Raw genomic sequence first — 14919 nt, forward strand, 5'->3', positions numbered from 1 at the left:
AGGGTGCCTTGCACATGAATCGCCCCCCCCCCCATGCATGCTGCAAATGACTGACGCCTTGATCCCTGGCGCTGCCCCCACCCCGATATCCCATCTCCTGCAAGTCATCAGGGTGATAAGGAGACATCACAGATACACAGCCTGGCCTGCTAATTAATTCTTGCCTTGATTTAATCCCTTTAAAGCATTGAGCCAATTAAAAGCATCTGAGTCGTGCTACTCACTGGCTTTGCCAGCCTTGGGTCTCTGCAGCAGCTTCTGTACCATGCCCAGGTCTTCAGCCTTGACAGCAGGAGGAGCCGGGGACACACCGACAGGAGGGATGCGGCAATCACCATCTTGATCCTCGGAAGCCCGGCTTTGGGAGGGGGGGTGTGCAGAGACCGGGGTAAGAAGGGGAGCGCTGGGGATCGGTGTGAGATGACAGTGTTCGTCCAGGAGGGGATGGAGAGAGCTGAGTGACCCCCCCCTTTCTCCCGGGTCTCCTGATCCCTCCTCCCCTCCCTGTGCCACGGGATTGGCTGCACCGACTCCGAGCTGCATCCAGGGGGCGGGGCCACCGAGCGGACTGGGCGCTCAGCGAGGATACCGAGGCATTGTACACCGTGCTATGTACACCGTCCGACTGTAGTACACCGAGCGAGGGCACCGGGACACTGTACACCGACACGCCGCCTGACTGTGTACTACACCCAGCGAGGAACTCTGCACCGTACTACACCGTCCGACAGTACTGAACCCAGCGAGGGCACCGGGACACTGTACACCGTGCTACACTGAGACCATCTACTACTACACTAAGCGAGGGCTGTCTGACTGTACTACACCGATATACTCTGTTACTATACTGGACGAGGGCACCGATACCCTGTCTGACTATCTATGGTACCGATACACCGACTGTACTATACTGAGACACCGTACTACTACACTGAGCTATGACACTGTGACTGATGCACTGTGTGACTGTACTGCACCGAGAGATGGCACTGATACACTCACTGTACTACACTGAGAGAATGCACTGATATACTGTATGACTGTACTACACTGAGCTATGGCACTGATATACTGACTGTACTACACTAATGGCACTGATACACTGACTGTACTACACTGAGCAATGGCACACGGAAAGAAAGGCACCTGAGGCAGACTGGCACGAGGCGACTACTGACTGAGGCAGGTGAGAACTGGGAGAAAATAAAATATAGTTTTTTTCATACTGATAACTGGGCAATAAACAGGGTTTAGAAAAAAAGGAGGAAAGCTGGGGTTTTGTAGGCATCTACAGGTAAATGACAACTTCCAGACCAATGAATTTATAAAAATATATTATTTATTTGTATTTTATTAATAAAATGATTGAATTGATTTTGTAAAAAATTACAACATGAGTGTATATCTCCCTGAAAAGCTCACTCCATAATCTATGAGTGTACACGCACACTGATGCACAGCAGCGAGTAGCACTTTGAGGAACATTGTTTATCCACGAGCACGGACTTATATAATTCCTCCATCAGGGTGTCCCCGTAATTTCATTTGATTTAACGTTTCATTTTGGAAATTATTGGATTTTCCCCGAAACAAAAATCACATTCACTGTTAGAATTTTGTTCCTTCCAGAAAAATTTCCCACCCCTTGCATTTTTTTTTTCATCGCTGCGGTCGCCATCGATCGCCAATCTGATCTCATTACCTATTAGAAAATAAAACCTTTGGAAAACACTTTTTTTTTCCGTAGGAAATTCTCCCTCTGTACGGCCAGCTTGGCTTCCTGATAATACAGCGGTCCGGCTGACGTATCTCTACATGGGATTTTGGCGTCTCTCCTGGCGGAGGAGGCGAGACAGGTAATCATTACGCAGCAGAGTGAGAGGGACCTTCCCCGGCTCTATGGTATTGATTCCTTCCAGCTGCAGCCACCTATAGAAGAAGAAGATGCACGCCGGTTACATTCATTGTAGGATCATGCTAGGGGAGGGGGGGGAGATGCGTCTTGGTGCTCCCACACAAATGCTGCATGCAATCTGGGGTCTGTAGCGGAATGCTGGCACTCCCCCGGTGCTGCAGACGTACTGGCGGAGGATGGGCGACTCTTCTACAATATTTATTAAAGAGCAGAACATTCTTATGTCAGTGTAGGGATCAGATTTACAGACCAGCGTAGAGGGTGGAGTTGTGCAATTGCTGGTAAGAAATGTGCAGTGACCTGAAAATTGTACGGAGGTCAAAGAGGATCGAGGATCAGATATGTCTGTTAAAGCTGAACTCCGGGCAGAAAGAAAACGTCACATTAGTACAGCTCTGCATTCATTAATACATCATCACATGCAAGCAAAGTAAGTACCTGACATGGTATATGCCTCTCGCATTCTCCTCTACAGCCGAGCTCACACTGGGGGATGGAGAAACAGCACGAGGAGCTGATCAGGTGTGCTGATAGGAGGAGAGAGCATAGTGACAGAGAGATTAATTCATCACTGTGCTGCTTTTTCCTTTACCAATTATAATCAATGGGCGACGCGCAGCAAATGTGGGGAAAAAACACGTGCAGACATGATGTGCGTTCCTGGAATGTGAAGGTGTGCACCCACCAATTTGATGTCTCCCAAAACAGTCACTTTCAAGGCATGAGGCAGATTCTTCTACAGGCGTACAATGTTTTTTTCACTGCGCGTTTAAAAAAAAGTGTGTTTTCCCTTAACAATTAATGGCACCGCAAGCACGTTACATGTTTTTGACGCAGTCTGTGAACACGTGTCAATGAGCACGTTCACAGAACACATAGGTGTGAATGGGGACTAACGTGAAGCTAGGCCCACCAATTTAATGGTCTCCCAAAACAGGCCTGCCAACTGTCAAGGTTGTCAGTGCGCTGATTTCAGCTCTCAACCGAACTTTCAAGCCCTCAAATGGCTGCCATACCAGAGGCGCGTTCAGTTGCTCAGCCACTGCGAGTGCTGGCAGGAAACCGCCGATGAACGCTGTGCAGCATGAATGCGTTCAGCGCTGCTAACTTAGCACTCGCAGTGGTGAATGTGGATGCAGAGCGCTAAGTGTGACGGAGAAGGTGGGGACAGATCACCAGCGGCCATTTTAACTTTGGGCACACCTGGCAGCGCTGGAGAAAGGTGCCTGAATCCCGATGGAGGAAATCGATTCAGTGTGGGAACCTACAATTTAATGTTTTGGTTGCTGAGCAGACCAAATATTGATTGCAAAATGGTATTTATTAGTCAAAAATATTTTTATAATGCTTTAGCCAAGCGCTTAGTAGCTGTTTTCTGCAGCACTTCAGGTTGCTGCAGCAGCTTCACTGAACGCTTCTGCTGCACAGTGCAAAGCTGAGGCGGAGAATAATATTTTTGACTAATAAATACCATTTTTCAACGAACATTTGGTGCGCCCGTCCACCGAAACATTAAATTGTAGGTTTCCACGTTGAACTGTGACTTCCTCCATCAGGGTTCAGACACCTTTCCCCAGCGCTGCCAGGTGTGCCCACAGGTAAAATGGCCACTGGTGCTCTGTCCCAACCTTCTTCATCACACTCAGCGCTCTGCCTCCACATTCACATCCGCTGCGAGTGCTAAGTTATCAGTGCTGAGCGCGGACTTGCAGTACAGTCAGCGGTGTTTTGCTAACTCAGCACTTGCAGCGTCTGAGCAACTGAACACGCCTCAACGCTGTCATGGCTGATTACATGTGCAGTACCATGGCAACTGCAATATCAATAGAAGATGGCGCCTTCCTTGGCTGTAAGGAATAGGAGGTTGAGGTTCTGCTTTAGGGATGGCTGGCTTTATAAAGCCTTGTCCTGGTGAAGCATTGTTTATACATCCAGAACCTTGAGCTGCCCCTATGTTCATATATCTGATCCCCGGAGACCTCGCAGGTTGATCCTGTGTGGCACGTTTGTGATTTAGACACTTTTAAGTAGAACTGTTTGAACTGCGGCGAGGTGTCACGGTGTGTGATTATAACAGGACACTGTGAGGCTGGTCACACTTGCCCCAGGCCGACATCTCTGTGTACTGTAAAGTCAAACGTCAACTAACACCCCAGCGCTAAGTCAGGTGGACGTTCATCTCTCCAGCTGTGGTGGAAGACGTCCCAGAGTGTACTGAGGGGGCCGCATGATACCCCAGACACAGGGCTGTCTTTTATATTGATTGGACCCTGGACAAACATTTTCTTGGGGCCCCCCGCCCCTACCCGCTATGCCCCCGCCATGCAATGGGCCTAGTGGTTGAATTTATATACTGTATATATTTTTTTACTTAGAAATTAACCCATTTATTTATATACAATTATTTTTTGCTCTGCCCTTGCCCTCGTGGTGTAGTGGTAGCCTAGCAGGCGTCATAACAATAAGACTGGACACACCATGCCCCAGCAGCCCAGCTCCCCTGCCTCTGCCCTCGGGGTGTAGTGGTAGCCTAGCAGGCGTCATAACAATAAAACTGGACACACCATGCCCCAGCTTTCCTGCCTCTGCCCTGGTGGTGTAGAGTTAGCTCACTCGAGATGTCACCTCTCACTCTTCTGGTTGACGTGTGTGACGTGAGAGGCCGACTCCACGCGACGTCCTCATCCTGCAGAGCAGATAGAAGGATACATCAGAGGGAGACATGACCCGACGTGAGACGTAGATAAGGAGGTCACCAGCACTACAATAAAGAGAGGTTGGTTGAGCAAACGTTGGAGACTTCCTTGTCTACTACTGATTGATTGGCGGCATAAACCGCGGTCACTGCAGCACCCACCTGCGCATTACGGGTTCATGTTGGTCAGGTCTGTGATAGTCCTGCTTCGTGACGTACGGCGGTGACGGAGTGGTGAAGTAGGGGTGGCGGATCGAACCATTGAGGGGAGCAGGAATTAGACATTTTTGTTTCGTTTTGATTTGGATTTTGCGTTATTTCGTTTTTCGGGATTTGGGTCCGAAAGTCAATTCGTTTCGGGATCTGGATTCGGACAAAATTCGTTAGCGGTAGTCTGTGCGACTTTTGTTTTTTGTTGCATTTGTTTCGTTGCAGCAGAATGATATATAAAAACAAATATATAAGCATTAACATGTCACTTTGCTGCAACGAAAATTCATCCACTAACAAAAATCCGTACAGACTACCGCTAACGAATTTCGTCCGAAATTTCGTTTTCGGAAATTTGGATACGTTTTCATTTGTCATTTCTGTTATTCGGAAATTCGGATACATTTCAATCTCTGAATAACGAAAATTCGTCCGAAAAACACATTTTTCCAAAACGAATCGCATAAGTCCACTAGGAATTCAGCATTCCAAGAAGTGTCTGTGAAGGTTCTCATCCATCCAAGTCATGGTATATGGGTAATATAAATATCAAAGCAACTGGACTTGCTGTATTTTTCTTGAAGACGTTTCGCTGGTCATCCGACCAGCTTTCTCAATTCAGCATGGAGAAAGCTATTTGGATGACCAGTGAAACGTCCTCAAGAAAAATACAACAAGTCCAGTTGCTTTGATTTATTACAGATTTTCCCAGAAGTGATCTCAGGGGGAGGGGGTTTCTTTTCAATACATCAGCGGCTCAGGCAGAAGAAGAGGTAAGTACTTACCTTACCGTCCTCTTTGCAGGGAAACCTTTTTTAGGAACTCTCATTTTAGAGCTTTGAATTTCGGAATGAGACGTCAGAGCTGAAATGAATGCGTTTCGGAATGAGACGTCAGAGACGTTTAGACAGGATATAGTTGCACATTCCTCGGGCTAATGCAGACTGTGCGCCGTTTCCTCTTCGCGTTGGCTGCGGCGGCTGTTTTCCTGACTGTTGTGGAGCTAAAACAAGTTCTTCTGGGTTTGGAAGTACTCAGTAGCAGTCCTGTCTGACTCCGCCGAGCAGAAACCTTAGTCGGCTGTGTGGCTGGAAGGAATTCCCGGCATAGGCAGGATTCTGGGATGGCGTTCAGCGTTTCCATAGGGGGGAAAAAAGGCCAATTTAGGGACGAAATCCACACCAGATGAGAACGGCGGGCTTAGCAAACAACCCTTCATGTCACAGATCAGAACCAGAGTTTCAAAATGAAAGTCAGCGGCCATTGCTGGAATATTAGGCTCCCAAAAAAAGGTCATATTTTTAAAGGGGGCCTCCACTCGAAATGATTTCATGTTTTGGGTAGGGGACACCTCTCATATAGGAAGACGCTGATGGTATAATTCACGTCGTGCTTTCTTCTTATCTCTCAGACTCAAATTGGGACATTTCCAGGTGGTAATTTGGGTCTTTACCTTCTCCCTTTAAGTTGCAGTGATGGCTTCACACCCTTGGATGTGAGTTCCTCCATATTTCACAGCTCAGGATTCCAGTGGAGCTCACATGTAATATTGTATGTATACAATTTCCTTCTCCTTTAAGTTGCAGTCATGGCTTCACGTCTTTGGAGGGGGATTCCTCCATATTTCACATAGCTCAGGACTCCAGTGGAGCTCATATGTACATGTCAATTGTATCTATAGAATTGAAGTGGTGCTTTCATAGGGCTAGGCATAGATATTAGTGGCGACAGTTCAGGTTACAGTGGGAGGGTTCTTTCACTACCTGCACAATGATAGATTTAAAGTGGAGAAATCTAATCTTAGGATCTCTATTATAGGTCCCAATTATAAGTTCCATGACCTTTAGAACTTTAAGCTTCCTCTATGTGTACTTTTCAGCACCTTTTCTTCCTGAAGTCACGCCAATGGGGCTCCCCCATTGGTTGGGTGAAGTCATGGTAATGGTGCTCCCCTATTGGTTGGGTGAAGTCATGGTAATGGTGCTACCCTATTGGTTGGGTGAAGTCATGGTAATGGTGCTCCCTCATTGTTTGGGTAAAATCATGGTAATAGTGCTCCTCCATTGGTTGGGTGACATCATAGTAATCATGCTCCCCCATTGGATGGGTGTAGTCATGGTAATATGGCCACCCCCCATTGGTTTGGTGACATCATGGTAATCATGCTCCCCCATTGGTTGGGTGAAGTCATGGTAATAGTGCCACCCCATTGGTTGGGTGAGGTCATGGTAATAGTGCCCCCCCCCCATTGGTTGGGTGACATCATGGTAATGGTGCTCCCTGATTGGTTGAGTGACGTCATGGTAACCATGCTCCCCCATTGGTTGGGTGACATCATGGTAATCATGCTCCCCCATTGGTTGGGTGAAGTCATGGTAATCATGCTCCCCCATTGGTTGGATGAAATCATGGTAATGGGGCTCCCCCATTGATTGGGTGAAGTCATGGCCCTACGGCTCCCCCAATTGTTGGGTGGAGTGTAATGGGGCTCCCTCATTGGTTGGGTGAAGTCATGGTAATGGTGCTCCCTCATTGGTTTGGTGAAGTCATGGTAATGGTGCTCCCTCATTTGGTTAGGTGAAGTCATGGTAACAGTGCTCCCTCATCGGTTGGGAGAAGAAAAAACAACTGGTGGACTTCTGTTTCCTTAGTCACTGCTTCTCCACCAGCCTGCTAATTGGATAAAAAAAGGAGCAGAATCACATTGATGAGGTCATCACAGAGCGCCCCATTCCTGTAACCATGTTCACCGTCAGCATGACAATGCACTGTGCACAGCAACAGAGCCCTGACCGGCTGAGAGTGCTATGCATCCCTCCCCGAAGGCTAATATCAAGACAGACATATGAGCATAAATGCTTATTATGTGTAACAATAAATAAAATTCAATTTTTAAGGAATATATAACTGGTGGTGTTTGTTAATATTCACCTAGAGCGCAGCTGTAATCACATAAGAAAAAAGTGGGAAACCAATCGGTATAAAGTGGGGGAAGTACAGCAACCTCGAAGCAAGATTGTGGTCCAACTCAGGCCTGTCCATAGTTCATTTTTCCAGGCAGGAAAAAAGCAGCTTGTTTAGAAATTTCGTATGTCAGCTTTACTAAAGTGGAGTTTTCCTTTAAGCCCCACAATGCTCTGCATTGGTCATGCTCACAGTGATCCCTACAGAAACATTTTCAGACAGGACTCCCAATGGCAATGCTCGTCCCTTGCAAGTTGTAGGGAGCAAAGTGGGCGAATCTATCGGACAGAATGAAAAAGAAAAATCGACAAAATGCTCGATGAAGAAAATGGCGTTTCTGCCGAACTCATCACCGTAAACTGACTCAAAGGAGGGACTGCCCTCAAAGCGTGCAGACGGCAGACTATATTCTCATTGCAGCAAATGTTCGGAGCCATCGATCATGGCTGCTCAGGAAGGACACAGCTGTGGGCCATTCCAGGGTTCTCCGGCAGATCAATAGAGCTCAGACAGGCTGGTGTAGATACAACACAGATAGACAGTGCTAACGATTGCAGGACAGATAGGGCACGGGGCGCACATTCCACTCTGAGAACGTCGCCGCTCAAATGCTACACAGCCCCATGTTGCATATAAAGCGAAATGTTTACATAGAGGGCGATAGGACTGTCATATCATGTCCATCCGTCAGGGGATGATAGGAGTTAGAGTATTGCATGTGTATACCATGTAATAGAATTGTATTCTGATCATGCCCGTTGGTCGGCCATGTTGGGGGTTGTAGTGCCCTATGTATAGAGTGTAATAGAATTGTATTATGATCATGTCCAGTGGTCGGCCATGTTGGGGGTTGTAGTGTTCTATGTATAGAGTGTAATAGAATTGTGTTATGATCATGTCCAGTGGTCGGCCATGTTGGGGGTTGTAGTGTTCTATGTATAGAGTGTAATAGAATTGTATTCTGATCATGTCCGTTGGTCAGCCATGTTGGGGGTTGTAGTGTTCTATGTATAGAGTGTAATAGAATTGTATTATGATCATGTCTGGTGGTCGGCCATGTTGGGGGTTGTAGTGTTCTATGTATAGAGTGTAATAGAATTGTGTTCTGATCATGTCCGTTGGTCGGCCATGTTGGGGGTTGTAGTGTTCTATGTATAGAGTGTAATAGAATTGTGTTATGATCATGTCCAGTGGCGGGCCATGTTGGGGGTTGTAGTATTCTATGTATAGAGTGTAATAGAATTGTATTATGATCATGTCCAGAGGTCGATCATGTTGGGGGTTGTAGTGTTCTATGTATAGATAGTGTATTAGAATCATATTATGATCATGTCATTGGGTCTAGTTCTTTTGAAGGTATACTTGGGGAGTATACAGTACAATATAGCACCATGTTTCTTGGGTCTGTAGAAAGTCTTTCATTAGCGGCTTAGTTGCTGGTACAGCTGGGAATGTACAATATCTGACAGGCAGAAAGGCAATACATACCGGGGGTTAAGTACAATGATTTCTTGGAGACTGGATTGTGCTGCTAATAATTATCATTAAGTCATTAAATTATAACACTCAGCGCTGCATTGTACCGGGCTGCCACAGGAGCGGACGGGCTGTCTATTGTAGGAGGATGTGACATGGTACCCTGTCTGTCCAATGTAATGCACATGCTCCTCTCAGCTGGTGGTCTGCATACATCTGTCTTGCTTTCAGCTTCAGTTCCATTGATGGGCAGGCTAAAGCAGTAAGGTACAGCAGTGCCACCCTGTGGTGATTCATATTAATGCAGGATAAAGCTGTACATAGCCAGGCAAATAGCCAAAAAGTCATTAAAATTTTGCATTTAGAGTCGTGCTTTGCTATCCTGCAGCTTAATGAATGGCCTCTACTGTGTATTTAAGCTAATGGGGTAACGAAAATATATATGTTGGTAATTTATTGCGATTTTTCTCCATGCCACAGCATTGCCACTGCACCTAGCTGTTTCCAACCGAGCCCATAACGCAGCAAGGTAATAAAATTAAATGAACTGAATTATTGATTGCAGTATTTTAAGAGGTTGTACGCTAAGGTGGGTGTGAAGGGTCATAGACGCCTCTTCCTGTCAGCTCATCAGGTTTTCCTAGTGTGTGGCTTAAACAAGCACAGTAGACCCAATGCTCCGAATGTCCAATGTGTCAGAGAATATAATATATTGTCAACCACTTCAGGCTCATAGCCATTTCCCCTATAGGATCAGAGGGGTTCTTTTCTTCTTTCAGAGATGTGCTGGTCTTGTGTCAAGTAACATTTTGCCCTAGCAGAGTGGTAAAGCCCAGAGGCAATGTCTGCCTTTCAATAAAGTAAAGCTTTTTTTCCCCCTTTGCAGGTATTTTTATTGTATATACGTCACATAGGGCAAAAACGAACGTTCCAGGGTCTCGCAGGGTCCCTTCCTCAGGGCCCATTCACACCACATCATCTCCAGACCAGATTGTTTCCAGGCCCAAAATGCATCCTAATGTATCCCTATGCTTTTTCTGACCTCTGTTCAGACCAGCGCAGTCTGTTCTAGACCAGACAAATACTGCATGTCTCTTTTGTCTGGTCTGAAATGCGCTGGAACTGCGGGCAGGTTCACACCATTTTCCTGGACCAGATCTGGTGCGGAAAATGGTGTGAGCCTGCCCTCAAGGCCACACGGTGACACTGCTGGCAAAATTCAACCAGTGTGTGGCCCCGTCAGCACCCCAACGTTCGATGAAAGCCAATTTGTCTGGGGTGACCTTTGTCGAAGGAGCCGGTCTAGGGGCCTATTCACACCACATCCAGATCATCTCCAGACCAGACTGTTTTTGGACCCAAAATGCATCCCTATGCTATTTCTGGCCTCTGTTCCCACCAGCGCAGTCCGTTCCAGACCAGACCAGAAAAATACTGCTTGTCCTATTTTGTCTGGTGTGGAAAGCACTGGAATGCATGGAACGTACTGGAACGCACCTGTAAGACCATTTTAAGCTATAGAAAATGACAGGTTCCAATTGCTGCAAAATCACGGTAAAAACGCAATGCACTATGTTCCAGATCTGGCCCGGAAAATGGTGTGAACCCAGCCTAGAAATTCTCATCCAAATCTATACATAGTGTTCTATGTATAGAGTGTAATAGAATTGTGTTATGATCATGTCCAGTGGTCGGCCATGTTGGGGGTTGTAGTGTTCTATGTATAGAGTGTAATAGAATTGTGTTATGATCATGTCCAGTGGTCGGCCATGTTGGGGGTTGTAGTGTTCTATGTATAGAGTGTAATAGAATTGTGTTATGATCATGTCCAGTGGTCGGCCATATTGGGGGTTGTAGTGTTCTATGTATAGAGTGTAATAGAATTGTGTTATGATCATGTCCAGTGGTCGGCCATGTTGGGGGTTGTAGTGTTCTATGTATAGAGTGTAATAGAATTGTGTTATGATCATGTCCAGTGGTCGGCCATGTTGGGGTTGTAGTGTTATATGTATAGATTGTAATAGAATTGTGTTATGATCATGTCCAGTGGTCGGTCATGTTGGGGGTTGTAGTGTTCTATGTATAGAGAGTGTATTAGAATCCTATTATGATCATGTCATTGGGTCTGGTTCTTTTGGAGGTAAAAACACGCAAAAACGCAATGCACTATGTTCCAGATCTGGCCCGGAAATTGGTGTGAACCCAGCCTAGAAATTCTCATCCAAATAAAATTGAAAAAAAAGAATATGCGGTACCTCTGTGTAATACAGACACATTGCCCCATGTCCTAGCACTTTAACAGTGCGCATACAGAACAATGCCGGTTGATCTGCAAGGAATCCAGTGAGCTCCTAACTTCCTGTTAACTTCCACATAATTCCTGGACTTGTACTTGATCCATCAGCTCATCCCTCACCATGAATGCCTTTTGTAGCGCTTGCCCCTCCTTCTAGATTGTAAGAGCTCTTGAGCGGAGTCCTTCTAACCATCCTGTATTAAATTGTATTGTAACTGTACTGTCTCCCTTCATTGTATAAAGTGTTGATGCTATGGAGTGACAACACTGCCTTTGCAACACTGACATCCCCAGCAGTGTTGTCAGCCCTGACTGCTGGACTGCAGAACTCCAACCTGTCCCCCACCCATCTCTCCCCCTCTTCGCATGCATATATTTTATTCTTGTGCTATTGCGGTGTATTGTTTTAGCACTCTCGGGGGCCATATTGCTTTTTGCTTTGTTGGTCTTTCGCTGCAGCTGTCGTTTATTTATACATAAAAAGCGGGGGACATCCACAAGCGCGAATACTAATATTTAAAATATATTTTATTCTTGCCCAGCAAAATAATGCTGCTGCCTTGACGCCCGAGAGCCTGCGCACACATTGTGTTTAGGAAAAGGACTCTTGGGGGATGTAGTTTTGGGGGTGCATCTATGTCAATAGGAAGAACAGAGATCACCAGAACTCCAAAATCCTGATACGCCTTTAATGACATAAGCCCAAGTTATCACATAACAATGACGTTTCGGGGCCACACAGAGTCCCCTTTATCACCCCCACTAAGTTGTCTGATGAAGGGGACCCTACGTGGCTGCAAAACATCACTGTTTTGGGCTTACGGCAGTAAAGGCGTATTGCTCAGTATTGTAAGCTCTCACGGGCAGGGCCCTCCTAACCCTCCTGTATTGAAATTGTATTGTTAGCTGTATTGTCTCTCTCCATTTTGTAAAGTGCAGTGCAAACTGTTGGCGCTATATAAATCCTGTAATAATTATTTTGGAGTGCCGGTGACCTCTGTTCTTCTTGCATTGAGTGGCGCCATCCTTTGCCACTGCTGCACCCACAAACTTTTGGGGACTTATCGGGAGTGTGATGGGCTTTGAATATTGATCGGATTATGTGAAATAGGAAGTGACCTCCCTGCAGCTGCCCCAGCAACAATATTTAGGGCCTGATAATGATTCCTCACAGAGTAATACAAGGTGTCTCTTGCTACAGACACAATGTAAAAGAAAAAATGAATGCTGGGACATGCTCTAGAATGTGCAAATGGTGGCAAAAATGAATGTTATTACTATACTTTGTTTTCAAGTCAAACATAATATCAGCAAAATACCACATTGTGGCCACTAGATGGAGCTGAGGAGCATAAGAAAAGAAATCATTTTTTCCAATGCTCCTCAGTTCCATCTAGTGGCCATAATGTGGTATTTTTCTGATATAACATTCGATCTGGAAAGAAAATATACTAATAATATTTGTTTTTGCCTCCATTCGCAGAGAACGAACGTACATGCAGTTTTGCAGGATGAACGTCTCTGTAAGTGTTTTATAAATACATTCCCTTTGTGTCTGCACAAATGTATTCTTCAGTACATCAGTCACATGGAAACATCCCACACATTATGTATGAAAATATGTTTTATTTAAAACACACGATGACAAAAAAAAAATAATTAAAGAACAATTTCCTTTCATTTACACATTCTGAAACAAAAAGATATGGAATGGAAAGAATTCATGAAGCCCTTCAGTCTCTATTTCCTAACAGATATTCACTTATCATGAACTTTTACAAATATTAACTGGAAATGAAATGGTAACTAAAGGCAATTCAGATACTTTGGTCCACCAGATCCAGAGCCTTCCGCCAGGTAAAAGGTGACACACCTGTTTCCAATATTTTGTTGATGTTCTCTAGAGCGCATTTCATCATACAAGAACGGCAGTTTCCTCTTAACATGGCGTCGTGTTTATTTGGGGAATGAGGGGTAGCCTAGAACCTGAGGTAATTTTTAAAGAGACACGGTCACCCGCCCATTCAAGTGACAATGTCCTCGGATAGCCTCCGTACCCCCTCAGTAAGGTAAATTCACCTCCCTCCCTGCTCCATCCAAGCCCTTGCTCTAAGCATATGATCCCCCATTTGACAATACTCGTGTGACGTCATCTACGCTCCAATCTAGAAGATATGTTGTCCGCACACCATTCTGCTTCAGAATGTCATCTTTATTCCTATTCCTTTAGCATGACATATGGATGCAACATTTCGGAGCCCTTCGTCAGGAAAAGTGTCAAAATTCTAAAGTTTGCCTAACGAAGGGGTCCTGTGAGGCTCCGAAACGTTGCATCCATATGTCATGCTAAAGGAATATGAATAAAGATGATATTCTGAAGCAGAATGGTGTGCGGACAACATACAGTATCTTCTAGAGCCTTGGTTCTCAACTGGTGGGTCGTGACCCCATGTTCTGTGGGTCATCGCATGCCTTTCACTTTTCTAGGTGAGAGGCTCCTCTGCCTCCCCCTAGCACAGCACTGTCAGTCCTTGTGCCAAGCAGCCATTCAAAATATACTGCCCGGCGCTTTGTATTCATTTGAACAGTACCCCAAACCCACTTCCCACCACCAGTTCGTACACTCGCACCGGAACGCGTGGTACCCTAATGCGGTGCATTCCATTGCAGTGCAGACATTGCAGACTTGGGTCGCGACTTAATGACCAAGAACAAATGTGGGTCCTGAGGTTACACAGGTTGAGAACCACTGTTCTAGATTGTATGCTGTGGCGCCATCCACCCGTTGGATTCTGGGGTACATCGCTACGGATATTACTGGTTGAATATTTCAGTCCAGCTTCTCAACTCCACCTCTCCTTGGACCCTACCCTACCCTCATGTGCCATTGCCTGGTGATAGATCACTGAGATGGTAGGAGTGTCCCATATTGACATCTGCCCCATACCTTAGAGGTGTGGTAATTTCAGTGAGCCTTCATGGCCGGCCTGGACATAAGATCGCCACAATAAAAGGTACTGTGCGGCACCTTAGGCAGTAGCGAGGTGATAGTATCAGACAGGACTCGGATGAAAACACATGCCATAAAAGCAAGTGCAGCCTTGCAAGTATCAAGAGGTCCTTAAAGGAGAACTATGGGGCCAGGCCTTTTCCCCATAGTTCTCCTTAGGGTAACGGGAAGACACAAACTAGCGTCCTCCCGTTACCCTAAGCTCAGTATACCGCGAGCTACAGCTCGCGGTATACTGAGACGCCGCAGCTGAAGCGGATACCGACAATTGTGCCGGGATCCGCCCAGCTGCGTGACTGACAGCTGGCTCTGCCTATCTAGAGGCAGAGCCAGCTGTACCCGCCCCCTCCCCC

The 14919-nt window shown here is 46.0% G+C and overlaps 1 protein-coding gene across 1 annotated transcript in view; it reads right to left on the reverse strand.

The window, feature by feature from the left end:
- The window catches only part of CASKIN1 (CASK interacting protein 1), a 180707-nt gene extending 180422 nt beyond the window's left edge, over window positions 1–285 (reverse strand). Inside the window, exon 1 of the mRNA XM_018561905.1 lies at window positions 225–285. Within this exon, the coding sequence (XP_018417407.1) occupies window positions 225–267 (43 nt within the window). The 5' untranslated portion in view covers window positions 268–285. The remainder of the gene's footprint in view (window positions 1–224) is intronic.
- Window positions 286–14919: the final 14634 nt, after the last annotated feature.

This window comes from Nanorana parkeri, unplaced genomic scaffold (genome assembly GCF_000935625.1).
Source record: "Nanorana parkeri isolate BGI_ZX_2015 unplaced genomic scaffold, ASM93562v1 scaffold19, whole genome shotgun sequence".
NCBI classification, from domain to species: domain Eukaryota; kingdom Metazoa; phylum Chordata; class Amphibia; order Anura; family Dicroglossidae; genus Nanorana; species Nanorana parkeri.